General features: G+C 43.1%; 1 protein-coding gene across 4 annotated transcripts in view; it reads left to right on the top strand.

The window, feature by feature from the left end:
• Positions 1-27,096, top strand: part of LOC144773622 (transient receptor potential cation channel subfamily M member 2-like) — a 1,628,848-nt gene that overhangs the window by 1,152,601 nt on the left and 449,151 nt on the right. For all 4 annotated transcript variants that reach the window (XM_078658771.1, XM_078658770.1, XM_078658769.1 and 1 more), the window contains one exon: positions 7,528-7,703. In XM_078658771.1, coding sequence (XP_078514897.1) covers positions 7,528-7,703 — 176 coding nt within the window. The remainder of the gene's footprint in view (positions 1-7,527; positions 7,704-27,096) is intronic.

Here is a 27,096-nt window from a genome sequence, read left to right as displayed (position 1 = left end):
ATTTACATTACAGAAGAACACATTCATTTGTGGTAGGCACAGGGAGAAAAAGTGATTTGCCTGGAATCACAGGATCTTGAGCTGATGCCGAGATTCGAATGTAGCTCCCCAGCTCTAAAGTTCGCAATTCTAGAACTTGTGGTGGGAGGTGTGTCTAAAAGTGTATTTTGGTGCTGGCCATCAATGAGAGAGACCTGTGCATTTTTCAAATCGGTGGTGAAAAAATATGAGTATGTTGCTAGAGATGTGGGCCGCCGTACCACCAATGTAATTACCAGGGGAGGGTAAACACCCATTATTCCGCAACTTTCATTCTGCATACCATCACTCCGCATACTTTCATTACGAAAGTACCATGACTCCGCAATGCCATTATAACGCATGGCATTACATTTTATATGCTTTTACCACGCATACATTTACAACGAAATTCGTTGTAAATGCATGAATGGTAAAAGCATGTTTTTTTTAATGTTTGGATAAGGTAAGTATGGGTGTAGGGGTATATGTTTTGGGGTACTTAGTTATATGTTTTGGGGTGTCATGAAAAAATGGCTGGGTCAAGTGTGCACCATCCTAAGGATCAATATTATAAGTATGCGATCTGATAGTCACATTTGGATGATATATTAAATATCATTAAGTAATACAGGACACAAGAATTAGTCGCAATCCCTCGTAGTTTAAGAGTCTTCTTTGTCTTTTTTATTCTTCAATTCATCAAACAAAAAGCAGCAAGTTCAATTCATTAAACAGAGAACAGCCGACACGTGTTTCGTAAGTACTAGATGAGTACTAACAACTTTTTCAAGGCTGTAACAAAACATGAAAATCAAATATAAGTGTCGAGTAATACATATAAATCAGTAACAACATATCTTATAAAAAGATAGAGTTATATGAGTTAGAAAGCCAGAATCAAAAAAGTAAAAGCAGAAATAAAGGAAGTGTAAAAGAAGTCAAATGAAACAAAACAACCCAAGAAATAAAAGATTATATCTCAAGTGCAAAGAACCCGCCTAAAGTCCCTAAGGTTCAAAAGAATGAACCATAGTAGAATGAAGAAACTGGATAAGTGAACCCAGAGTCCTATAATACCCTATATAAGAGAAAAGATTCCAACACCCCCAGTAATAAATTGACACCACACGTATAGCAAAATAACACATCTAAGACCAAACAGTAACTAACCTGAAGAAAAATATACAGAACATATGAAAAGAAGTCTGGCACAATCGGACGCCGACGTCTGTTGGCTCCTAATAAACAGCAATATTATAATAATGAGGAGGTGACAGACCAGTGTACAATAATGCAATAAAAGCAGAGCAACTACATTCAAAAGGCAAGGGTAGAATAGACGCGACAACATAATTGAGTGTACTACCAAACATAGTATCCCTACAAAATAGATAATTCAATCCCTTGAATGAATCTCATAGTTATCCCCACCGGATTTTTCAAACAAAGAACTATGTAAAACAACATGTACCAGAGAATTCCAGACGGATAATCAGTGGAGCAACAGTGGCCTCATATATGGGCTTCAATTCAATTAACCATATCTATATATAGAGTTCGCTTACCAGAAGAAGCTGAGGGGTTAATTCTCAGATCTTCACACCTTACGTCCCAAATAAACACCGTATAAGTTAACCCAAAAGCGATGAATCTCTGGACAAGATCTATCCAGAGGTTTGTATCAGTTGCTGTAAGTAAACACGAAACATAAATGTTATTCTTCAGTACAGATATCATATGTATGGCCAAGTAAAAACAACACAGGTGGGAGAATTGGTAATGCCCAAAAACAATAACTATAAAAGCAACGGAAAGAAAGGCGACTAGTAATGCATGTGCATATTACACATGGGGGAACCTTAAAAATAATGCCAGATGATAACAGTATTATGCCAGGTGAGTTAAGGAGCTGCCAATTAAGTGCAAAAATATTGGTTATGGTTAAAAACATACAATAGGACAAAACGAACAAGGGCAACACTATTAATATAGACCCTCAATTATTAGTAAAGTATGAGAAAACAAGTGACCGGTATGTAAAAAGAATTAAGGAAAATATGCTCACCACGTATAACATGGATGGTGTGTATTCTCAATACTTCTACCCGCAGTCCGGAAGTATGTGTCAAAGCAGAGTCTCATAAAATTGAAAATTTCAGGATTAGGTCATCTGAAAAAAGTGATGACGTAAGTCAACCTGATATAATATTAATGAATCTGTATGTCGAGTCAATTTGATCAACGATATGCAGATACCATACAATGTTCCAGCAAAAAAGATAGGTTAAAAATTCAGTATTGGACATCAATAGTAATAAAAATGGTGAGCCCTGAATGAAACACGAGTAAAAGAGCATCACCTATCCAAACGTGACATGAAGTATATGTCCTATATGCGGCCAAAGAAAACAAAGAAATCTCTAAATAAACTGAGATTGACAAGCAGGGACTCAATAATTGAAATAGCACGGATTATACACCCAGAGTACAAGTACATGCCAAACAATCAAAACCCACCTATTATCGTATCTTTAAGGAGTCCGAGAAGAGGCGAAAAGTTTAGCCATTAAAAGTATCAAAGCGGGGCTCCAAAAAGGTCCAGGTATTCCAATCCAATACCTTAGAGAAAGAGAATATAGCATTCACTCAGATATTAGGTATGCAGTAACGCAGGTCTACAGATCTTAGACATTACCATTAGTCTAACACGGGGTTCGGAGTCTTACCTGAGGCCAAAGTAACAGCGTCCCATGCGGTAGGTATCAAGCACTTAACTACCACGGGCGCCATTTTTAAATACACTCGTGATCCAACAGAAAATGATCACATGGTCAACAAATATCACGTGAAATGTAGAGGGAAAACCTAATCTGACGTAATACAAATGTAGAGACTGAAAAAGGACTAAAACCCGGAAGAGAAGAAAAGAAACAAATGTTATCACTGCGCAAATCGCCTTAGTAATCACAACAGCTGTAGCTGACTTTCACGTCGGGTACTGAAGTTAAAAATATGTCAATATCACTAAATAAAACCACAACAATACTTATGTATGGCCCAATGACACACTGCCCAGCTAAAGACGCCAGACAGATGAAATAAAATGGCTTGGTGTCCCACCACATCATTCAGTAAAGGTAGAAAAGGGACTAATCCCTGTGAGTAGTTAGTGTTAATAAACAGGAATAAACAGGAAAAAGGAATGTTCTCACAAGCGATAGTCAGAAAAAACGAGAAAAACCTATAGAATAAAAATGGACCCTAATGTGTGCAATCTTCCTAACAGTAATAACACAGTAAGAGTTAAAGTTCCTTGTCATTGTAATTACAAACCCACTCAACTAAGCTATTAAACATAGTAGTGGAAAACATCCCATCTCAAATGCATGAACTATAAAAAACAGTGAGTTAGTATGTTTCACATATCTCACAAGAGTGACAGCACATCTAATGGTCAGTAGACATAATATAACATATGCAGCATAATATCGAGATTCAGTACAACAATGTTTTGGGGTGTTTGGGTATTTTAAGTGTTCAGAAACAGTTTTGGGTTATGGGGTACAGGGGTAGTTTTAGGGTTTAGGGATAGGGATAGGTATGGGTTTTGGGGTAAAGGAGTATTTTTAGGATTCAGGGGTAGGTTTGGGTTTTGGGGTATCGGGGTATTTTTAGGGTTCAGGGGTAGGTTTGGGTTTTGGGGTACAGGGGTATTTTAAGGGTCCAGGGCTAGGTTTGGGTTTTGGGGTACAGGGGTATTTTAAGGGTTCAGGGCTAGGTTTGGGTTTTGGGGTACAGGGGTATTTTATGGTTCAGGTGTAGGTTTGGGTTTTGGGGTACAGGGTTATTTTTAGGGTTCAGGGCTAGGTTTGGGTTTTGGGGTACAGGGGTATTTTTAGGGTTTAGGGTTTAGGGATAGGTTTGGGTTTTGGGGTACAGGGTATATTTATAGGGTTAAGATGGGTTAGTGTTTAAGGGTGTTGGGGTATTTTAAGGAGTAAGGGTGGGTTATGATTATGGGGTGCAGGGGTATTTAAAGGGAGCAGGGTGGACACCTGGAGCTGGAATGTACAGAACCTGGGAAGAAAAAACAATGAAATATTGGGTACAACGCTCGCTTTTTTTCCGTAATCCCGCACCCCGCACACGCACACGCCCACGCCCCCAGCACACGCCCACAGCACACAATATGAGACATGGCATGAAGGGCGGAATGTACCACACGCCCCCAGCATTTGTCACGCCCCCAGCACACATCCACAGCACAACGCAGTCACGCCCACAAGGGACTACTTTGCTGGCACGGTTCTTTTACCTTTTAAATGCATATGGTGGGCGTCTGCATAGCCTATGTCCTTCTGCTGCAGCTGCCCTTTCCAACGCTGTATTGGGTGTTGTGATTGGTGCTGTGGTTTTTGAGATTACCCGCCTCAAAGGTTTGGGCTCTCTCTTTAATATATTAGTATAGATCGATATAGATTATATCTTGCGTCAGGGAGGAAGGAGGGTTGCTTATGGTATCAATGGAGATTCCCCTGAGAGGGAACTAGGATTGCAGGCAAGAAATCATTGCTTCTCTCTCAGGGATCTCCATTGATAAACATAAGCACTGGATAGATTAGCTAGCTCATCCCTCGAAAATCCCACACAGGATGAGGTAAAAAAAGAGAATAGTATAAGTAGGTAAACAAATTCTTTAGAGATGCTTGAGTTGTTTTTTTCCAGCTCTTGATGACAGGATCCTGTAGCAGATCTCTGCCTTTAAAATAAAAAAAATCCTCAATAATTTTCATCTTAGGCTTTTTGATTCATACGGCAGCCTTTAGGGCAGAGAATACATTTAAGTAATTTCTGCAGAGAAAATAAATCAATTTATTTGCAAAATGCCATCTCTTTTTTCGAATTGCCCAAAGTGTAGCAGAAAAATGGCAAAAACAGGTCAGCACAGAATCTATATCTTATGTTCGCCAGACTCTCATGACCCAAAAACATGCTGCAAATGCAAACTCTCTCCAAGTGCACTTTGAGGAAGAGAGAGAAACTTCACCTCCATAGCCAAGTGGAGCATCGCAGCAGACACGGTTCCTTGACTGGAGAGACTTCAAAAGTGTGAGGAGAGACTGTTTCTTCTACTGGTGCTGTATGTCATGCTCTGAGGACTCTCACAGACGGAGATGTAAAATGAGAAGATCTGCTGGAAAATGGTGTTCCCGTTCGACGTCGAGGACATTGACATCAAGAAGAGGTACTGCACCTACTTGTTTTCTGTCAAGGACAGGTTCAATGTCGAGAGCACCAATGTTGTCGAAGAGGAAAGCACAGTCCACACCCAGATGTACATCGACATTAAAACACCATACAATGTTGAGAACTTTGATGTTGTGACATGGCTCAACATCGAGGCATCATACAAACTCCCTGACCAAGACAGCGTAGTGGCTTTTGCAGGTGAAAGCATGCAAACCTCCTTCAGAGTCTGATTCGGAGTACTCCTTGGCCTATTCACCATCCAGGGGGAGCTCGCCAGTCACCGTTCCGGGTTTGCCAACACCACCTCAAGTTACAACTGAATCCACTCCTTTGTCACAAGCCTCTCTTTCTCTGCCTCCTCCTCCTACTCAAACACCTCAACCAGTAATTCCAGCAGTACCACCATTGACGCCTCCCAGCCATCACAGTCTACTCTACTAGTGGCACATATTCCAAGGAAACCTAGAGCTTGCTCTCGTTACACCAGACCTCACACCTATATGGAGCCTCTCAAAAAATGACAAAAGAGCAATGGAATCAGGATAATGGGAAGACAGAGTGACACTGACCACATATGCAAAACAATCACTCAAATAGCGGTGCCACTCAGAGAATCGGATTTAAGGTCTATGGTCTCAGGAAGAAGCATTATTATCACATCACCCTTCTGGAACTGAGGACAGTACACCTAGCTTTGAAGGCTTTCCCCCATAATTCAGAATAGATGCTCTTCTTGTTCAGACGGGTAATACCACAATCATGCATTATTTGAACAATTAGGGAGGGAAAAGATCCAGGCCTCTGTCCCTGGAAGCACAAACTATCTGGAAGTGGCTCACCGCTAGGGATCTTAAGAATGCAGTGATACATCTTCCGGGAAGTCAGAATGATGAAGCAGACACACTCAGCAGAGTCATTCAAAAAAATCATGAGTGGGTTCTAAACATTGCTCCACTTTGCATCTTTTCCAATTGGGCTTTTCCCCAAATAGATCTTTTCACAGACTGACAATACAGAAAAATAAAGAAGCTTCACCATGAGGTTCTACTAACCAGGCACACTGGGAAATGCCCTATCAATCGACTGGTCAGGCTGATTACTTTCTGATTTTTCTCCAATTCCCCTATTGCCAACAATCATCATTAAGTTCTCCCACTCAAAAAACAGAACGATTTACAATCACAAAATACCCTCATGTGCTGATTAATCGAACAAAGAAGAGAAATGTAATAAGTTTAACTGAGACAAAATCCTAACTTTATGACTTTCAGTATTCACAAAGGGCATTTAGGAGTAGTAAAGTTAGAATTCCTAACTTTACTACTCCTAAATGCACTTTGTGAATACGGAAAGTTGTAAAGTTGGGATTTTGTCTCAGATTACTGTTGTGAATCAGGCCGTAGTTCCCTCTCCACCAAACTGAAGGTCCATCTGCCTGATTTACAGATGGGCAGACCTTGAAGTACGTCAGGGACAGAGACTGCTCTGTCTCTGTAACGGACATATTAAGCGATTCACCCTGATAAAACGTGGTGGTAGGGGAAATTAAAACTGCAAATTACCCCCACACCATTAGAGACAACACTGGAGGATTTTGCTTTTAAAAATACAAAAACATGTTAAATGTTTGAAGGGTGTACCATCATTTTGATATCTCTAAATTTGGTCGACAGAGGACCCTCTGTTTGGTGTTAAAAAGTACTCTGCATACTGATCAATTTATCTCTGCCTACTAAATTCTGAACCAGGCCCTATTCTTTCCCTGAACAAGTTGTAAAACTTCATATAGATCTATTTAAAATAGTATATCCAGCCTAATGTAATGGTCTGTATTTCCACATGAATTGCCAACCCTCCCCATACCCTATTTAAAGTTGACCTTGAACCACTTGTGGCAAGATTTGACTCTGCTACACACCTTTATTTTCCTCTGGTTTACAGCATTGATTTCATAATCAGAGTAAGTGACAGCATTGCTCATCTGTTTTCTATCTTGCTTATTTGTTCCTTACATCTTTTCTAATTCTTTTTTATTTCATTTTTCTGCTAGCTATTTTTCATGCCCATTCACTTTCTTGGTTCTTGCTAATTTGTCTTTTTTAGTACACTCACTCTGCCTCTCCAAAAAGTGATTGCTTTCTATTTCGCTAGTCTCTGGTGTGTTTCGATTCTCAAACTTCTTTTATATTTTTGCTGTGACCCTTTGAAAATGTATGCTTTCATCTAAGTTTTTGCATTTGCTAATTTTGCTCACAGCCATACCTTCACTGAAGTGCAAGAAAATACCGATAAGATCTGGAAGTTCCAACGCTATAAGCTGATCAGGGATTGCTACAACCGACCTCCTACCCCACCGCCCTTTATCCTCTTCAACCACCTGTACCTCTTCATCAAAATCGTGATACTGAAGAAGGAAGTCAGCAGCACGTTTGGTGAGTAAAGGGAACATTTCTTCAAATGTGTCTCACCCGTTCGTTTGCCAACCTGCTTTTCTATCTTAGTGAGTTAAGTGTACATTTTTCCAATTGTCTTATCTGATCCTCTGTCTGCCTCTTGTTCTCTCATCGGACCTTGCTCCTCCATGTTCTCTACTCTCAGGCATTTCTAGTGCTATGTTCAGCTCTGCATCTCTATATTTTCCTGTTCACTGCCTTAGTCAGGCTCTGACCTCGGCACCAGATGGAGAGGGTGGGGGGGGGGGGGGGCGGGGCTGTGGACTGTTCTAGATTTGGCTCGAAACACTTTTCTCATGAAGGAAATATTCGAGGGTGTGGTTAGATGCTGAAAATGACAGATGTCTTTCCTGGGGGCTGACACCACAATTGCAGGGAGAAGGCTTTTTTACATGGATGTTAATTCCCTAAGATACCTGGTGTTGCAGAAGTGAGATCACGCACCCTATGGCCTTAATGTTGTCAAAGGAAGTGACGTCATATGATGTTTGATTCTAAATCTTCTCAGGAAATGACGTCAGATGACCTTAAAGCTGATGATATCACAGTAATTGACATTGCTGAAGTTCCATTAGAGCTGCATGAAAATATAGCAACACCACACAGACTTAGGGACAGATTTACATATTGGGTGACGGGATACTCCACCACAATGGGGAAGGATATTACATCTGCCGAAATCTAAATCCCATTATATCCTATGGGATTTAGATTTTTGAAGATGGGATATCCATCCCTGCTGTGGTGCAGTAGTCCATCCGTCAATATCTAAATAAGGCCCTTAGCTACAATATAGATCTATCGACAACACAGACCATCTATATTTGGGTGCTGACAGGGTATGCTAGGGGAACATCACTCATTTCTCTTTGTATTACATGAAACATTAGGGGCCCGATTATATACCGCCGCTGGCGGTCCCTCCGACATCTGAGGCTGTGGCCCAACCGCCACATACTAATGCGGTGGTTGGAGAGCAGCAGGCGGAGGGACCGACCGACGCCTCTGACAGGCACAAGGAGCCCGTCAGAGTGTTGGGCAGAGTGTAATCCCTACAATAGCAGAGGCACTGCTGTAAGGATTACAAAGTCTCCCTTCCCTCTGCCTCTACATGGCGGTTAGACCGCCATGTAAAGGCAGATGGAATAAGACGTTGGGGGCCAATAACAGGGCCCCCATAGGCCTCTGCTTTGGGCCCAGAGGGTCCCATGTGGTGCCCCCTAAACATCCATGCACTGTGTGCCAAGCACCACATGGTCAATGGCCTCATCACAAGCTGTAAAGGAAAACAGCAGTTTTTTGACTGCCTGCACGACCGCATTGTAATCAGACAGGTGGGACCCCGACATATAGTCAGTCGGGCACCTGTCCAAGGCGATGGTGGTTGGACGCTCATCTGACCGCCATCGCAATGAGGCCCTATGTGTTTGTCTGCAGAGGATATATGCAAGTTAACTCATAAGAGCACAGGAACACTAAATTATTTCTACCATAACCTATTAAAATGTAATAGTTTCCCTAGTGAATACCGTAACGAGAAATGTATTGAGAAATCATAAAGAGAGGAAGAAAATTGATTTTTTTTAAACAGTAGTGGTAATTATGTCCACATTTATATATACTAAACAATGAATATGAACTATGCCAGTTTCTTAAATGTTTAGATTTGTTTCCATTTTAATTTATGATAGAGGTTGTGGTGCAATGACCAGAGCTGATGACTTTGGAACTGGGGGTCACGTTCAAGTTTCGGTGTTGGCCAACATCCTGTGATTCTGCGCAAATCTCTTTAACTACCCATGCCTAAAAAAACTAAAAAGAATGTCCTTGTGTAATGTAATTGGTGTTGATGGGCAGTGCCCCAGTACCTTTGGATTGAGTCTGTTCTATATAAAACTGCAAAAAAAAAAAAAATGTGATCATTTGCAAGACACGATCACTTACGTAAAGCACAGAAGCATGTATGGCATTACAACCTATGCTTTAACAACAAAGTTCTTTATTAAGACATTTTTTATCACGCATGTCTTTACAACACAAATACATTTAGTGACGGTGAAATTACATTTACTATGCACAACTTCTGCACACAAGTTTTAATTTGAATATGTTAAACATGGAAATCAGTATAAAATAAAGTGTCCACCATTTTGCGATCAGCTGTATGCAAGCCTCTGCCTAACCACACTCTTCAAAAAGCAGCTGGAAAATCAAGTGAGAACTGCCATGTATCTGAAGATATAAGTACATGATATGAAACGTAACAGCAAATATATACAGCAAACATGTTGTTTATCAATATTAATCCTTGCGCAGCTAGGCCTTTTCCCCCATTGTGCAAAGGTTTGGCCATTTGTGGTAGTTTGTGCTTAGACTCATGAAACTTTTTGTCCACATAAGGTATCCAAGTCAAATTTGCGTCCTTTTCTTACAACATACTGAAGATTCCTTGGAGGAGACCAAGAAATTATTTTTGGGAAAAATAGGGAAAAAGTGCTGAAGAAAGAAGCATCTGTTTTTTTTCCTGCAAATAGTATCTACAAAGGGATGGTGGTGCCAGAATCACGATCTTCCCAGCTTTCAGGAACAGACAGACTTTGTCACAAAACCAACATTTTCTACACAGTTTTGGCAATTTTACTGGGGCATAGCCCATTTTTCCTATTCTTTGCTCTTTCCTCCTCCTTCCAGGTAGTGGGAGAAATAGGTTTGAAACGGGTAATGGATCCCAGAAAGCTATACATTTCCGAAAAGTAGATAGAATTCTGAATTCAGCAAGGGGTCGTTTGTGTAGATATTTTAACGTCTACCTATAGAAACTAACAGTTGAAATTTAAAAAAAAATAAAGTGAGTTGAAAGAAACAGCCATTTGTGCCAACATTTTCACCTGTAACTTCTTTTAAGTATGGAAATGTTTAAAATCAATTTACTGTTACGTCTGCTGTGACCTTTTGTTGTAGTCATATATGGGACTTGAGGTAACCAGAGCCTTTACCTGAGCTGTGCCTTGCAATGGTTTTTCATTTTGTACCGGGTATATAGCAGTTCAGTTGGTAAAATATAAACAGTGAAATATAGGTATCAAGTACACCTATGTATTTACGAAATGGGGAAAGAATTTAGAGTTTAGAAGCAGTAATACTTGCACATCTCTGAAATTGTGGGTGCACATACTAGCATGTGAATTAGAGGACATTTTTCAAAATGTCTTCTTATTTACACATTGTCTTACATTTGGAAGGCAGAAATGCACAGAAAGTCATTTGATAATAACACAGGTTTTAAAATTCTGTGACCCCCTTAGTCCCCTGATGAAAATGGTACCTCACTTGTGTGAGTAGACCTAGTGCTTGGACAGGAAATGGCCCTAAAACGCAACGCAGGAATATTACATTTTTCTTATGAAAACTGACCCCTATTTTTGCAGTGTGCCTAGCTGTGGACTCTTGACCCTAGCTCAGCCAAAACCTATGGAAACCTAGCAAACCTGTACATTTGTTAAAACTCAACATCTAGGGGAATACAGGATAGGGTGACTTTTGTGGCTCTCACTAGGTTCTGTTACCCAGAATCCATTACAAACTTCAACCTTTGTAAAAACAAAACACGTTTTCCTCACATTTCTGTGATGAAAAGTTCTGGAATCTGCAGGGAGCCACAGAGTTCTACCCACCCAGCATTCCCCCAAGTTTCATGATAAAAATGGTACTTCACTTGTGTAGGTAGGCCTAGTGCCTACAACTGGAAACGGCCCAAAACTCAACACGGGCATATCACATTTTTTCCAGTGAAAACCAACCCTTTTTTACAGTGTGGCTAGCTGTGAATTTTAGACCCTAGCTCAACTGGCACCTAGGGAAACCTAGCAAACCGGTAAATTTTTAAAATCAATACACCCAGGGAAATCCAGGATGTGGTGACTTGTGTGGCTCTCACCAGATTCTGTTCCCCAGAATCTCTTGCAAACCTCAAACTCCATCAAAAAAACACATTTTCTTTTGATTTTATTTATTTAATTTTTTTTTGGCGAGGTGTACAGATATAAATTGAACAATACTTATACGAAAACAATCCAGGACCATCCATAATCAGTTTGAAAGCATATGATGTTAACATTCGAGGAAATTCCAAATACGATTGAATCTTATCATTGAACGGATAGATCGAGTTTTGGCTAATGCACATTCTTTTTCACAAATATCCTTCATAAGAACCAGCCAGTCAAATAATGAAGGAGAATTACAATTGATCCACTCTCTAGCTATGCAAAGACGGGCAGTCACTAATAAAATAGACATTAAACATCCCATATAAGGATCATCAAATATCTTATATCCCAACATAATTTCTTTAATGGATATAGTTGAATCAAGGTTCAGCTGTTGACCAATATATTGTGTGACTTTTTCCCAAAAATCTGATAGTTTAGGGCATAAATAAAACATATGAAAGATATCGGCCACCATTTGACCACATTTAGGACAAATTGTTCTATCCATACTCCCACTGCCTGATGATTGTGTTGCTAGTTGCCACTTTGTTATTTTATCCGGAGTATAATATAGCATGTAAATAGTTCGAAACTGTTGTAGCTTTAGACTAACAGAAAGTACTGAGTTATTTAAATTGTTCAGCGCCATTGTAAGTTCAGATATTTCTATATCCACATTCAAAGTCTGGCTCCATTTATTTGCTAATTCACTGAGATCAGCACTTTTAACACCCCACAAATGCCCATACATCGTACTAATTTTAGTTCTGTGAGCAAGATTTGAAAAGCAGGTAAGAAATATATGAGAGGTTGGCAAATGCATACATTTTTGTTTGAAAAATAGTCTCTAAGTTGTAAATATTTAAAAAATGATGAGTAGGTAGAGAAGCCAGAGTGACCAATACAAGAAGGGGCCCCCTGAAAACGATGTAGGGCAGACCAGCAGGGGAAAAAACCAGTTACAATCAAAGGAATGGCTGCCTATATGTTTAAATTAATGGCTCGTATGAGTCCAAAGATTTCAGTTGTGCAGTTGTGAGCTCACTACATTTCAAGGCCGCACCACATCATGAACAGAACAGGAGATAGGAGGATACAAACATAGTTTTATTTATTTTCTTTTTTTCAGAGAATACGTTTTTTACTTTTTTATTTTAGTTAGATCATAAAAAGACATTTCATATGACAAAAGTTCAATCATAACAACAGCCCCACATTACCCTGATGTCATTCATTCAGATACAACAAAGTCACCAATCTAACATATCCTCATACAAACCATTCACCACATCCAACTCATAACAAAGAATACATCATAATCCGAACAAATCCCAAAGTTGTAAACTGAAGATGTCCTGCATTGCCCTCTCAGCAAAATGCCGGAGACCCAAGGTGGTAATATCAGAACGGTGAGTGGAAGCGCCAATGCGCATTTCGGTGCCAGGCCCGATCTACGGCCGCACCTTCATCAGGGCAAATACACGAAGGGAAATGAGGGGCAGACAATAAACGGAAGGCAGCCAATCTACACCCAAGACGGGGGATCTAAGGTGGGGATACTCCAAACTCAGTAACACGCCACTATTCTCGAGAGGAGCGAGCCAAAGACAGATTTAACTCCCGGGGAGTCTCTGGGTCCATGCGGGTTCAAAAGGCTCCCGTCTCGAGATGGGCAGATCTTCAAGGATAAGACGAATCTTTTCATCAAGGTAACTACGTTCTCTTCAGAGTGGATTTCAAGGAAAACGAGCCCAGTCTAGCAGTCAGATGTAGAGACAGCTGATCGGTTTACAAGCTCCTCGGTTTCTTCAAGAAGGGCCTCGGGGGTAGTCCGAATCAGGGGCTCAGTCGCTGGTACGCTCTACAGGTGGGGCCCCGGAGCGAATCAGACAAATCGGTTCAGTGGCTTGTTCGCTCTAGTAAGCAAAGGCTCCGGCCGGGATAGCTCGTGAGTAATGCGGGTTACGATGCACTCAAGTCTTTTTATGATCTAACTAAAATAAAAAAGTAAAAAACGTATTCTCTGAAAAAAAAGAAAATAAATAAAACGATGTTTGTATCCTCCTATCTCCTGTTCTGTTCATGATGTGGTGCGGCCTTGAAATGTAGTGAGCTCACAACTGCACAACTGAAATCTTTGGACTCATTCGAGCCATTAATTTAAACATATAGGGCAGCCTTTCCTTTGATTGTAACTAGTAAGAGAAGCCAGAAGGATCATATAGCTGTCCCCATCTATCAATACCATGTCTAGCCCAGTTGGAAGCAGATCCGTCATGAAATATATTTGGAAGAGATGGATTGTTCCATAATTGAAAATATTCATGTCTAGCAAGATCCTCAAAGGTAAGCAATAGATAACCAAGAATTTCCTTCCAGATACGTACAATGTCCCTTATGGTCTTGAATCAAACTCTTTTATAGTAATTAGGATCATTAATCCTATACAAGAACATACGATTGTCATTACCTAAAGCGAAAGTAAGCCCATAATATGGGAGTTTATCAGTTAAAAGGCTTTGTATATGTCCTGTAAATGCTGCCCAGAAGTACAATTTAAAGTCAGGAAGTTGCAAGCCACCAAATTTATAGGAGAACTTAAGAGATTTTGTCGATCGACCAGATTGTTTATAGCCCCAAATAAAGCTACTGATTGCACCCTCTAATTTGCGAAAAAAGTAATTGGGAACCCGTGTAGGAATTGCCTGAAACAAATATAAAAATGTAGGTAAAATAATCATTTTAATTATAATAATTCGGCCAATAATAGTTATTGGTAGCCTATTCCAATTCTTAAACTGTTTAACTACTGTCTTCAGCAAATCTTTTATAGTTTAATTTCCAAATTTGATCCACATTTCTGGTGATCCTAATTCCTAAATATGTAGCCACTTTACAAGTTCTGCAAATAGATGTGTCAGATTGCAGATTATGTATTATTTGTGTTTTACTTATATTGAGCTTATAGCCCGAGAAAAGCCCAACATTTTTGGCTTCTTCCTGTATTATACCAACTGTAGTTACTGGGTCTGATGTAAAGACCGCAATATCATCCGCATATGCGACTGCTTTGAGTTGATACGCACCATGCACCATGCACTACGCATGTTTACTCTCCCTAAAAGGGAGCAATTAACAAAGATTAGATTAATTCTAGAATAATGTTTATGTGGTCTAGAGTAATACGAAAGCTGGTTTTAGTAGGATATGATGTACGCCATAGATCAGCCATCCCATGGAGTCAGTCCATTTCCACAATTGACTTTCTAACTCTATTCATTCTTGGAGAGGCAAAACGATTGGATGAATCCATAGAGTAGTTTAAAGTACAATTAAAATTCCCTAGACTTATGATTTCCCCCTGCCAATCCAAAAGTTCCATCGTTAGTTTTTCAAAAATAGTAGAATCATCTTGATTTGGCCCATATAGTGCACATAGAACTAACTTCTTAATATTAATTTCCAATTGTAGAATTACCCATCTACCACCTGAGTCAGAAGCTTTTTTGAGTTTATTTGTCTTTGAGAATAGCTCTGCCTCTGATTGCTGCACCCTGTGAAGTACATTCTAACATTTCGAATCCAAGCTGTTTGACCAAGCGCCTATCCTTGTATGTTAAATGTGTCTCTACCAAGACCACCAAATGTGGTTTATATATCTTAAGCTCCTCCCTCACCAAGCGCTGCTTAGTGGATGAATTTAACCCAGCCACATTCCAACTTATATATCTGATCAACCCCATTGCATATGTTTAGAAAATGTTGGGCCCACTTTCAACTCCCCTAAAAAAAGTTGTAATTTTAGTTTTGAAAATAGCATCCTTTCAAGTAATTGAATAACAGATTTAAGTGAGTTTTTCTTGCCTCTGCAGATTCTACAGCTTGTATTGATGTATGTCTTATGTTTTGATTTAGTCTGTACACCCCTTAGTTTACACCCCCAATTCCATTGTTTGCCGACACAAAGCCCGTTAATCATCAATGATCCTCACCCGACCCTTCCCCCTCCCCAACCCCTCCTCAACCTGAGAGGGATAGCCCCCCTCCCCTCCCCACCCAGTGTCCTGAAACAGGAATCAACCCCACCATCCTGCTGTCGTTCACAGACAGCTAAAAAGGCAGCGCTTCTGTGAGTTTCTCCAAACATTACTTAGTAAAGTATAGATTGTAATCAATAAAACACAATTTTAGCCATATGTCCATATATCCATATTCACTATTCTGATTCATCCTGAATTTGATTACTCCCAGATCTAAAAGTTATCATCTAAGGTCCCAAAACTCAAAAAGAGAGTAGGAGATATTTATATTCTACTTCCTTATTCCTTGTCTTGAATTCCAAAGTGATTATTTGGAGCCTTGTTGAGCCTGTTGAGCTTAAGTAAGTGCCAATTTTGCCTCTTGATCTGAAAAATAAAACTGTGATCTACCATCCTTAATAACCTTCAGTCGAGCTGGCTCTTGCAAATAAACCAAGGCTCCTTTTGTCCATTGTTATTTTACATAAATCAGACCTTGCGACAAAAGAGAATGACTCAACTAGAATTGGTGTAGTAGGTCGACCTTTGATTGCAATTGCCTGACGTTACAAAAAGGTGCCTATGTTGATAAGTATTGGTCTTGGATGTTGTAGGTTAAGCTGATCGCCTTGGTTTAAGAATATTGGTAATCTATGAGCTTGTCGTATTTAAGAGTCCCAGTCCCAATCTGATAGATCAAGGAAAGCTTTCTGAAAGATTTGAACTATGAACTCTGACCTTTCACTGCCCTCCGGGATCCCAAATATTTGCAGATTATTCCGGCGCTGCGGTTCTCAAGTTCCTCGACCTTTGACTGAAGAGCATCAAGTTGTATATCGTGCTTTTCAAGTATTTAAGTCGAATGTGAGACTGCATCCTCGTTATCCGATATCCTTTGCTGAAGATCATTTAACTCACTTGTGATTACTGCCACCTTATCAGTTACTGCCAACATAGCCTGCTGTATATTAGCTTTGTCTGTTCTGAGCTGAGTAAAGCTGAGTAAAGTGCTCCTGTGCTTCAGCTCTTTTGCTTAATAATGCTTGCATAATTGATGTTAATGATGGTTATAGTGCTGCTGCTGAGCCTGATATATTTGTGATGGCTGAGGGAGTCGTTGGGCCAGGGGCATCTCTCATAAAATGCTCAGTGCCAGTATTAGGCGATCCAGTGATATCAGAATTTTCAACTGCACTACTAACCCTAGTAGACCTGATAAATCATGCACCATCTGCTGAGAAGGTGGAAGACAATGAGCACCAAGAATTACCGGATTTTGCCCTAAACCCCGGCCAGAGCCAGATAGTCTTGATATAATTTCTTTGACTTCCCCTTTTGAGGTCACCCATTTACCAAAGGGCTATGTTGGTTCTTAGTTTTTGCTCTTGCATGTATTGCAGGCATTGTACTTGCTTGTTTCTGACTCATATTACTGTTGAAATTTGAGTCAGGAAGATTTCGGCCAGTTTTGACTTGTTTACTTGCTTTAACATTGCATTTCTTCTTTTTTACCGACTGTGCTATCTGAGCTGACTGTACTGTTTGTACTGATTGCAAAGTATTAGTCTCATTTACTGAATATAATGATACATCGCCATTAGTGATTGAGATTGGAGATAAAGATATCTCATCAGTAACAGCATCTGTGGGTAATTCATCACTCTCCTTGCTCTGTTGAGTTGTTAAATCGGCTGTGGGCATCTCCGGAATTTCCCCTTCTCTTAGTACATTGAAAAATTCTGCTGTCCCTCCTTCTCTCTGCGTTGGTTCCAAATCTGAACTTGCTTCAGCCGAGGCTGAAGCACCACTCTCAGGTCAAAGACCCTCTCCAGTTAGCACATTTTGCACATTGTCAGAGATAGATTCTGCCATTATTCCTGCCAGTGCTGCATATTGATCTATTAAGAGCGCAAATGCAGGCGCGAATACAGGCGTAGACACAGGCGTGGTTGAACCAGCTGAGACAGACGACTGAACACCATCCGCAAATGAAAGATTGAGAGAGCCCCCTGTAACAGCGCTATGATCGCTTGGATTTGAAAATAAATGTTCATTACCATTACCGGCTATCTGCGGTATAATCGCCAAAGTTCCATTTTCCGTAACGTCCGGACGTGTTTCAAGCGCCTGTACTGCCTTTTCCAAAGCGTCCAACATTGCTGTTTCCTTTGGCGATTCTCGCCTTGCTTCAGGTGAGCCCTCTAAGCCCGCGATGCACCGCCTCAGCCATAGCGGCTTCATTACCGGTCTTCCTACTCGGAGGGTTCATTTCTGTGCCATGCTTTCATTCATTTCAGCACTCAAATTACCTACAGCAGCAGTCGCCACAGAAGTGCGCGTTACACGTCCAGTCCGCACAACATTCAGTTTAGGTGGAGCCATAGGCAACGAGGTAGAGCGGCTGGGACTGTAGGTCACCATACCCCTCCGACAATGCAGACAGCTCCGGGTATCAAAAAACACATTTTCATCACATTTCTGTGATGGAAAGTTCTGGAACCTGCAGAGAGCCACAAACTTCCACCTACCCAGAAATCCTCTACGTCTCCCAATAAAAATGGTACCTCGCTTGAACCTAAATAGTTTAGGAGCATATTTAAAATGCTGCCATAAAATTAGAAGGGATTATAACTCCTCGCTTATGATAGTGGTCTGGGAGGCAATATTTTAAATTGGATATAGAGACGTTCAAAGCGGAACAACTATGGGCTTTACCCCTCTCACAGGTGGCTTTTAATAAAGTTGTAAATGGGTGCAGTAAAAAATTGTCGTCTTTATGGGATAAAGCAGTATTGGCAAAGAGATCCCATGCTTGGACAGTTATTGCTTCGTACAGTATGTTAAAACCTCAGAGCTATCTAAGAAAATCAAATAACCAAAGGGCAGAGCTGAAGTTTATGAATCTCCGATTTGGAAATAGCCAATTTCTTGGAGACGCCCCTGCATGGAAAATGATTAGTAGTGACAGGAGGTGTCGTCTTTGTAACTAATGTAAATGTAAATTGATACTTGTATAGCGCACTACTCACCCGCAAGGGTCTCTAGGCGCTTGTACGAATACCGCTGTGGAACCCATCCTGGCTTTCCCTGTGAGGTGCCAACTCCTGGGCACCCCCAAGGTGGAGGCCAGGCATCCTTAGCGTTGTGGGGGCCGTTGTGGAGATTAAGCAAGCTATTGCCCAGAGTTGCAGAGTGGGACTCCATGATTGGAATAGGCACCGAGCCGAGAATTATCAGGTCCGTGGAATTTTTGAGCCCAAGACCCGCCGAGGCGGGGAATTGAACCCTGGTCCCGGGCTGGACCACTGCATCAGGGTCTGCCGCTCTAACCATTGAGCCAATATGTGTGCCATATCATTTGTAGATGCCCAGCTCTAATAGGTGAACGTAGGAGGCTGTAAAGGTCGGACTTTAATAGTCAAATAATAAGAGAAGTCATAGCTACTTTACAAGGAGAAAGTTTGCAATTCACGGGCAGACTTTTGAAGTTTATAGAAATAGTGGCGAAGAAACTGCTTAACTGTGGACAATGAGGATTGTTTTATATATTCTTGGTTTTTATGAACCGATGAAAAGTATTTTTAATTACGTGGTTTTAATATAAGGCTATGGAATTGATAATGCATGAAATGTAGGAAGAAGTGTACAACGGTGTTTTAATTGTACGTTTTTTATTAGCTGAACAATAAATGTTTTCAGTCATTCATTCATGGTACCTCGCTTGTGTTGGTGTACCCGTGGCAGGAAAGGGCTCATAAAGTATTGTGGCGACATTAAAAATACCCATCACAAAACAACCTGGTTTTGCAAGGTGGGCTCCTGTGTTTTTGGCCCCCTGCTCGGCGACCATCTAGGGAAACCTACCTAACCCAGTCATTTCTTAAAACAAGACACCTGAGGGTGCCCAGTGAGGTATGGTTTGCATGGATCCCCCAACGTTTTCCTACTCAACATGCCCTGCAAACCTCAAACAAGCTAAAAAAAAATAATTTGCCTTACATTTCTGTGTAGGATCATCGTACCAGCACAAATCTCCTACCACCCAGGATCCCCTTGGTCTCCCGATATAAAAAAGCACTTATAGCTTGCTGTGCTTTCTGCTCATACCCTACGTTTTTGGCCTTCCCAGTCGCAGGCCATTGGCGCACTCACAAGTGAGATATTATTTAACTCAGGACACAGAGGGGAACGCTGGGTTATATGACCTTTGTGTCAGCACAGTGATGCCAGACAGAAATGTGGAGAAAATTAGTTTTTTTGAGGTTTTGTGAGGATTTTAGGTAGGAAAACATTGGGAGACCCATGCAAGCCATGCCTCCCTGGACTGCCCCGGGTGTCTAGTTTTCAGAAATGGTTGTGTGATAGGTTCCCTAGATGGCTGCCGAGCCAGGGATCAAAAACGCAAGTGAATCCCTTACAAAACCAGGTTGTTTTTTTTAGATAATTTGGATGACTCCACAATACAGTTTGGGCCCTTTCCTGTCACAGGTAGTTGGGCCACCCACACAAGTAAACTGGCATTTTTATCAGGAGGCTTAGGGAAGCGCTGAGTGGTAGGAAATTTGTGCGGGCCGCGTAAGCCGACAGATTTCCCACACAAAAAATGTGAGGAGAATGTGATTTTTTAGCTGGATTTGAGGTTTTCTGGGGATTATGGGTAGGAAAATGTTGGGGGATTAATGCAAACCACTTGTCCCTGGATTCCCTGGGTGTCTAGTTTTCTGAAATGTCCGGGTTGGCTGGTTTCCCTAGATGGGCGCGGAACCCGGGACCAAAAACACTAGTGAACCCCTTCAAAACCACGTCGTTTTGTGATTGATAATTTTGATTTCGCCTCAATTAGTTTTGGGTCTTTTCCTGTAGCAGGCACTTGGACCACCCATGCAAGTGAGATACCATTTTTATCAGAAGACCTGGGGGAATGCTGGGTGGCAGGTAACTTGTGCTGGCCCAGTGATCCCACAGATTTCCCACACAGAAATGTGAGCATAATGGGATTTATGCGCCAGATTTGAGGTTTGCAGAGGATTCTGGGTAGGTAAATGTTGTGGGATCAACACAAGCCACACCTCCAAGGACTCCCCAGGGTGTCTTGTTTTTAGAAATGTGTGGGTTTGGCAGGTTTCCGTAGATGGCCACCGAGCCCAGTACCAAAAACTCTGTTGACCACTGTTCCCTCTTGGGCACGCACGCGCACACCTCCTCTCACGTCAGAGCATACCGCCTCACGTGGAGCGCACACACAGGACGTCGTGTGAGAGAGACGTGCCGCTGGCCGCTTTAAAGAAGCGAGCGGCGGAAAATGAGGCACTTTTCCATGCGGTGGCGGCGGAGCGGTCATGAGGAGTGCAGGTAAGGAGGCGGGGGGCTGGTGGGGCTTTGGGGGCTTGTGGCTATGTGGGAGCGCCCGGCAGACTGTGACCTTTTGTTTGAGTATTGCTGTTAATCAGAGCCCCTTCAACGAGCGGAACAGAAGGCAAAAGGGGCACAAAAACAAGGAAATAAACGAGTGGCACAGAGGGCAGAAAGGCACAAAAAAACGAGTGGAACAGAGGGCAGAAGGGCACAGAAAACGAGGGGAAAACGAGTGGCACAGATGGCAGAAAGGCACAAAAAAACAAGTGGAACAGAGGGCAGAAGGGCACAAAAATCGAGGGGAAATGAGTGGAACTGAGAGCAGAAAGGCACAAAAAACAAGTGGAACAGAGGGCAGAAAGGCACAAAAAAACGAGTGGAACAGAGGACAGAAGGGCACAAAAAACGAGGGAAAAACGAGTGGACCAGAGGGCAGATAGGCACAAAAAACGAGTGGAACAGAGGGCATAAGGGCACAAAAAACGAGTGGAACAGAGGGCAGAAAGGAACAAAATACGAGTGGAACAGAGGGTAGAAAAGCACAAAAAACGAGTGGAACAGAGGGCAGAAAGGCACAAAAAATGAGGGGAAAACAAAGTGGAACAGAGGACAGAAAGCCACAGCAAACAAGTGGAACAGAGGGCAGAAAGGCACAGCAAACGAGTGGAACAGAGGGCAGAAGGGCACAAAAAACGAGTGGAACAGAGGACTGAAGGGCACAAAAAACGAGGGAAAAACAAGTGGAAAAGAGGGCAGAAAGGCACAAAAAATGAGTGGAACAGAGGGCATAAGGGCACAAAAAACGAGTGGAACAGAGGGCAGAAAGGAAAAAAAAATGAGTAGAACAGAGGGGTTAAAAAGCACAAAAAACGAGTGGAACAGAGGGCAGAAAGGCACAAAAAACAACGGGAAAACAAAGTGGAATAGAGGACCGAAAGCCACAGCAAACAAATAGAATAGAGGGCACAAAGGCACAAAAAATGAGTGCAACAGAGGGCAGAAGGGCACAAAAAATGAGGGGAAAACGAAGTGGAACAGAGGGCAGAAAGGCACAAAATACGAGTGGAACAGAGGGCAGAAGGGCACAAAAAACGAGGGGAAAACGAAGTGGAACAGAGGACAGAAAGGAACAAAAAACTAGTGGAACAGAGGGCAGAAAGGCACAAAAAATGAGTGGAACAGAGGGCACAAAAGCCCAAAAACGAGGGGAAAACGAAGTGGATCAGAGGGCAGAAAGGCACAAAATACGAGTGGAACAGAGGGCAGAAGGCAGAAGGGCACAAAAAAACAAGGGGAAAATGAGTTGAACACAGGACAGAAAGGCACAAAAACGAGTGGAACAGAGGGCAGAAAGGCACAAAAAACAAGTGGAACAGAGGGCAGAAGGGCACAAAAATGAGGAAAAAACGAGTGGAACATGGGGCAGAAGGGCACAAAAAACGAGGGGAAAAGGAGTGGAACAGAAGGCAAAAGGGGCACAAAAACGAGTGGCACAGATGGCAGACAGGCACAAAAAACTAATGGCATAGAGGCAAAATACAGAATACAAAAATATAGGGGCAGCTAAGAACAGAAGGCATAATGGGCAGAGAGGCACGGGGCAGCGAGGGGAACAGAAGGAAAAACTGGGCAGAGAAACGGGCAGCGAGGGGTTGAGGGGTACAGAAGGAAAGACCGGGCAAAGAGAGCACGGGGACAGCGAGGGGAACAGATGGAAGAAAAAGGGGCATGGACCACGTACAGGCAACGACAGACAACAGCAGTCACAGACACAACAATGAAAATACAGGCAATACAATACATTTGCAAACTGCCCTTAAGACACTTATTGTGGCGCTGTATGTGTGAAAATGCACCATCTTTTCACTTTTTAAAGTAAACGTTTTGAGTGCCATTTGGCGCCACAAACACGCGCGGTTTGGTTCATGGTTGCAGTGCACAGAGACCCTCCACTGCCGTTCACAGAGGAAAAAAATTAGAGGGAACATTGCTGGTGACCCCCTTGAAAAACCAGGTTATTTTGTGATAGATAGGTGGGCACCTGTGTTTTTGGTCCCAGGCTAGCAGACATATAGGGGAACCTAAAAACCCTGAATTTTTTTTAAAACTAGACAGTGATGGCGGATTGCTGCCGGTGTGCTTACCGACGCTAGTCCGCCTGTGTTTGCAGTTGTGGTTCTGCCGCCGTGTTTTCTTGTTGGGGCAGACCGATGAGACTACGAGTTGTATGGAGCTATCCTCCACGTCTGCGCCCGCTCTGTGCTCCTGTGCCCCAGCTCCTGAGCCCCAGCTCCGATGCGGCTGTTTGCGCCCGTGATCAACAACGCTTCAGCTTCCAGATGAGAAGGGGCAGGAGCGGCACGAGCGGTGAGCGCAAAGAAATGGGGGCTGCTTGGCTTGGAGGGAACAGCACAGCACAATATAGCCCAGACCCGCAAGCTGGCACAAGAGGGGAAAAACCGGCAGGAACATCTAACTGACGAAAAGAAAGGAAAGGAAACAAAACGGGAAAAGCATCGAACTGCAGAACAGCTGGTGTATCTCCCAAAACCGTATAATAAAAAGGAAGGAAAAGAAAAGGGAGAACGGAAAGGAAAATAAGGAGGTGAAGGAAAAAAGCAGGACCCTCCTCTCTATAGCTTGGCGCTTCTGGGTATTCCGGCGCTTCGGATTGGGCAATAGTTCACTGTATGTTTATGAACTCCAGGCAGCCAGTAAGGCGTTCATAGACTTCTACTAAAAGGAGTGTAACTGTTGAACTGATAGCCTGTACTGGGCTTGATATGGGAGGCCTCTGGGCGGCTTTGTTATCGGTTGGAGGTCGGGCTGAGAGGGCCCTGGGAGGTGCCTGCCGACTGCCTGGCTCGGAGCTTGATTCTTGAAGTGCTGAGGAAAGAGAAGTGTGCCCACACCACAGACGGGGAGCATAGCAGATTGAAGATCCTGGGGGGGGAGGCATCACCAGCCCAGTAGTGTGCACTGTAGTGCAGCTGGAATACTTGCTGAACCCTGAGACTGGGGTCTGGTAGGGGGCCTAGACAACACTGAGGGGGCTACATACGCTCGTAGCGGCTGCTTGGGAAAACAGAGACCGGACGGGAGTGAGGGAGACAGCGGGACTCCATTGCCCAGGAGTCCCCGTACTTACCACCAACGAGCTCCTCCCCCTGTTCCGGAATCCTATATTACCGGCTACACCCACCGCTATGCGGGGCACATGCGGGCGTAGCCCGGGCCAAGGGCGGGCCCGTTTGAGCCCGTTCGAGGCCGGCGAAGGCCGGGCTGGGCCCACTCTCTAACTCCTGCCTCTGAAACGGACACTTAACTCTGTTTGGTAAGTCAAGCACTTGAGTTCTTTTACTGGGGGTACAAATCTTCCGTCTACTAAAGATGGCGCAGGGTCCCACCAAGGATAAGTTGTGCATGAAAAGTGGGGGCATGATGGGAACACTGAACTATTTTTTTACAAAAGCGTCAAACGTGCTTGCGCAATAGATAGCAGTAACAGAACGGTGGCTATCAATTGACGCGCTCGCTCAATTTGGTCAGCTGAGGGATGGACATTTGCCGGCATGTGGGAACTGCCCCCCTCCTAGGGCTACCCACACGGTGACAAGCGATCTGACAGAATCCGTACTAGAGTCAAGTTCACCAACTGAGCTATCCTTCCCGAAAACAAGATCAATGACTGTCCCCCCATTGAGCAGAAAAATTCACTCACCTAAGGCACAAGGAGCCACTAAAAAGAAACGGGACAAAGGTTATTCAACGAAAGGTCCCGCACCAAACTAAAGAGAAGAAGGCTGGAGAAAGCTGAGCTACAAGTGTTGGAACCCCGCGAAGAGCCCGCACAAGTGCCACCTGATGTAGAACTTACGGCTATTGACACGCAAAATGTCCAAGCTCCCATTGTGAACAATGACTTTTGGACAAAAGTGGGGGCTCTTTTTTCTGATCTCCTGTCTCCTCTTAAGCACAGACTAGCTGCAATTGAAGCCAACCTATTAATTTTAACTAAAGCGCCCTATGGGTCCGAAGGGGCTATTGTGGAACGACCAAGGGCCATTGACAAAGTATTGTGGGTCCGGCCGAACCAGTTGGTGCTGCTGGTGTGGCCGGGTCAGCTGAATTTGACCCAAAAGCTCAAGGGTCCGACAGCGCGGCAATGGGTACCATAGGGTGTGCCGCTGACGATTCCACTGTTGGCCAGGGCTTAATTCCAAGACATAAACCCTTACTTCGTAATGATCCAAACACTTTTACTCAGCGCGCTGGCAATCCCAGGCCCATCCAAATCAATTTAGCACCCAAATCTAGCCCCTACATGGTGGTTCTAGCTGGGGTCCCTGTATTGAACAATGAAAATGAGGAGTCACATACTTCACTTAAGAATAAAGTCACGGATTGGCTTAATAAAAACAGGCCCCTCCCGCCAACTGTGACTAGTGAAATCTTACTTGTACGTAGGGTGTCATGGGTGGGCAATAGGGTAAAGGACTTAACTGGGGACTGTGTATTAATACATTTTAGAGACACTTGGACGGTGTCTCACATTTGCCAATGGGGTCAGTCTCACTCTGCCACAGTTATACAGTCCCTCCCCCTGTCCTATTTTTATCCCCCGGGGCAATTGTGTTCCACCAAAGCTTTTGAGCAACCCTGGAATTTGGTAGGGCGCCGCTCGGCGGACGGTATTAGCCAGCGCATGTTCAGAGATTCTCCAGATACAGTGGCAATAAGCCTACATAACAGATTTAGTAGTCTCGATCAGGTGGATTGACGGTGGCCCACACAGGGGGAAGTGATCAACATTGATATGGCTGGCAAAGTAGTGGGTGGAACTGTAAAAGAAAGGAAAAGGAACAGCCCCAGTGTGGTTAGGATGGTGGGAAGAATAAGGGAGGTTACACTAACACAATCCACTCCTAGCAATAGCCGCCTCCCCACTGACAGAACCCGCGAGTCTAGTACGTCTGTAGATGAGGCTAATACTTCATTGTCGCACCTAGAGCATATAGCGACCCGGACAAACACTGGCAGCATGGTTCCTTCTAAGGCCAATGGTGGAGGTCTTGGGCCAGATCCACTTAAAATACTATTGTGGAATCTGGCAGGGCTTCCAAGTAAACTGACCTGTCCTGATTGGGGATCCTTTGTCGACCAAAGCGATGTTTGCCTCTTTCAGGAGACATGGGCCCGCACTGATCTACATCGGACAGGCTTTGCCACATTTTACATACCGGCTGTCTGGGGAGGGAAAGGTCGCCCCTCTGGGGGCCTTACTATTTGGTTTGGTACCCACCTTTGCTGTATAACTAAAGTTTTAAACACTCACACTAAAGATATACAGTGTGTGGTTCTTACGTGGCCTAACGCGTTTAAACTTGCGTTGATCAACGTTTATTCCTGCCCTGTAAGCCCAACCTGCGAGTCGAGTACCATTGAGGACTTATCACTCTTTATTCCAACAATCCCGACTGGCACCCACTTGCTGGTGGGCGGCGATCTAAACTGCCATTGTGAACCTCTCAAGGGCCTAAACGATGAAGCACTAACTGCAGAGGACAAGCACTGGTCTATTCCTGTGACCCAGGCTCCTACTCCCAAGGCATGGTCCCCGTTGACCATCCAAATTATGGCACTTACCCTAAACCACTCCCTACGAGCATGTAACAGCCGGACTCCTTCCGATATCCCAGCCAAATGTACCTATAACAAACCAGGACATACGTCTCTTCTTGACTATATTTTGGCTGAGACAAGGCTATGGCCACTGATCATTGATTTTAATGTTGTTACATGAGCGGACAGTGACCATAATGCCCTTATTCTAAAACTGGGCATACCCTATAGTAGTGGGAGTGACGTCCTATCCTCTGACGCCAATGACGGCAATCTTACCATTTCTAACGACAGGCGCAGAGTCAGTTGGCACAAACTAGTTGAACATCCGGAACAACTGGGGAAAATTTATAGCGAAATAATCCCCCTGTTCTGTGAGATCGC

Source organism: Lissotriton helveticus, chromosome 8 (assembly GCF_964261635.1).
Source record: "Lissotriton helveticus chromosome 8, aLisHel1.1, whole genome shotgun sequence".
Lineage (NCBI taxonomy): Eukaryota > Metazoa > Chordata > Amphibia > Caudata > Salamandridae > Lissotriton > Lissotriton helveticus.
The sequence above is the reverse complement of the archived record's forward strand: the minus strand, read 5'-3'. Positions and strand labels throughout refer to the sequence as shown.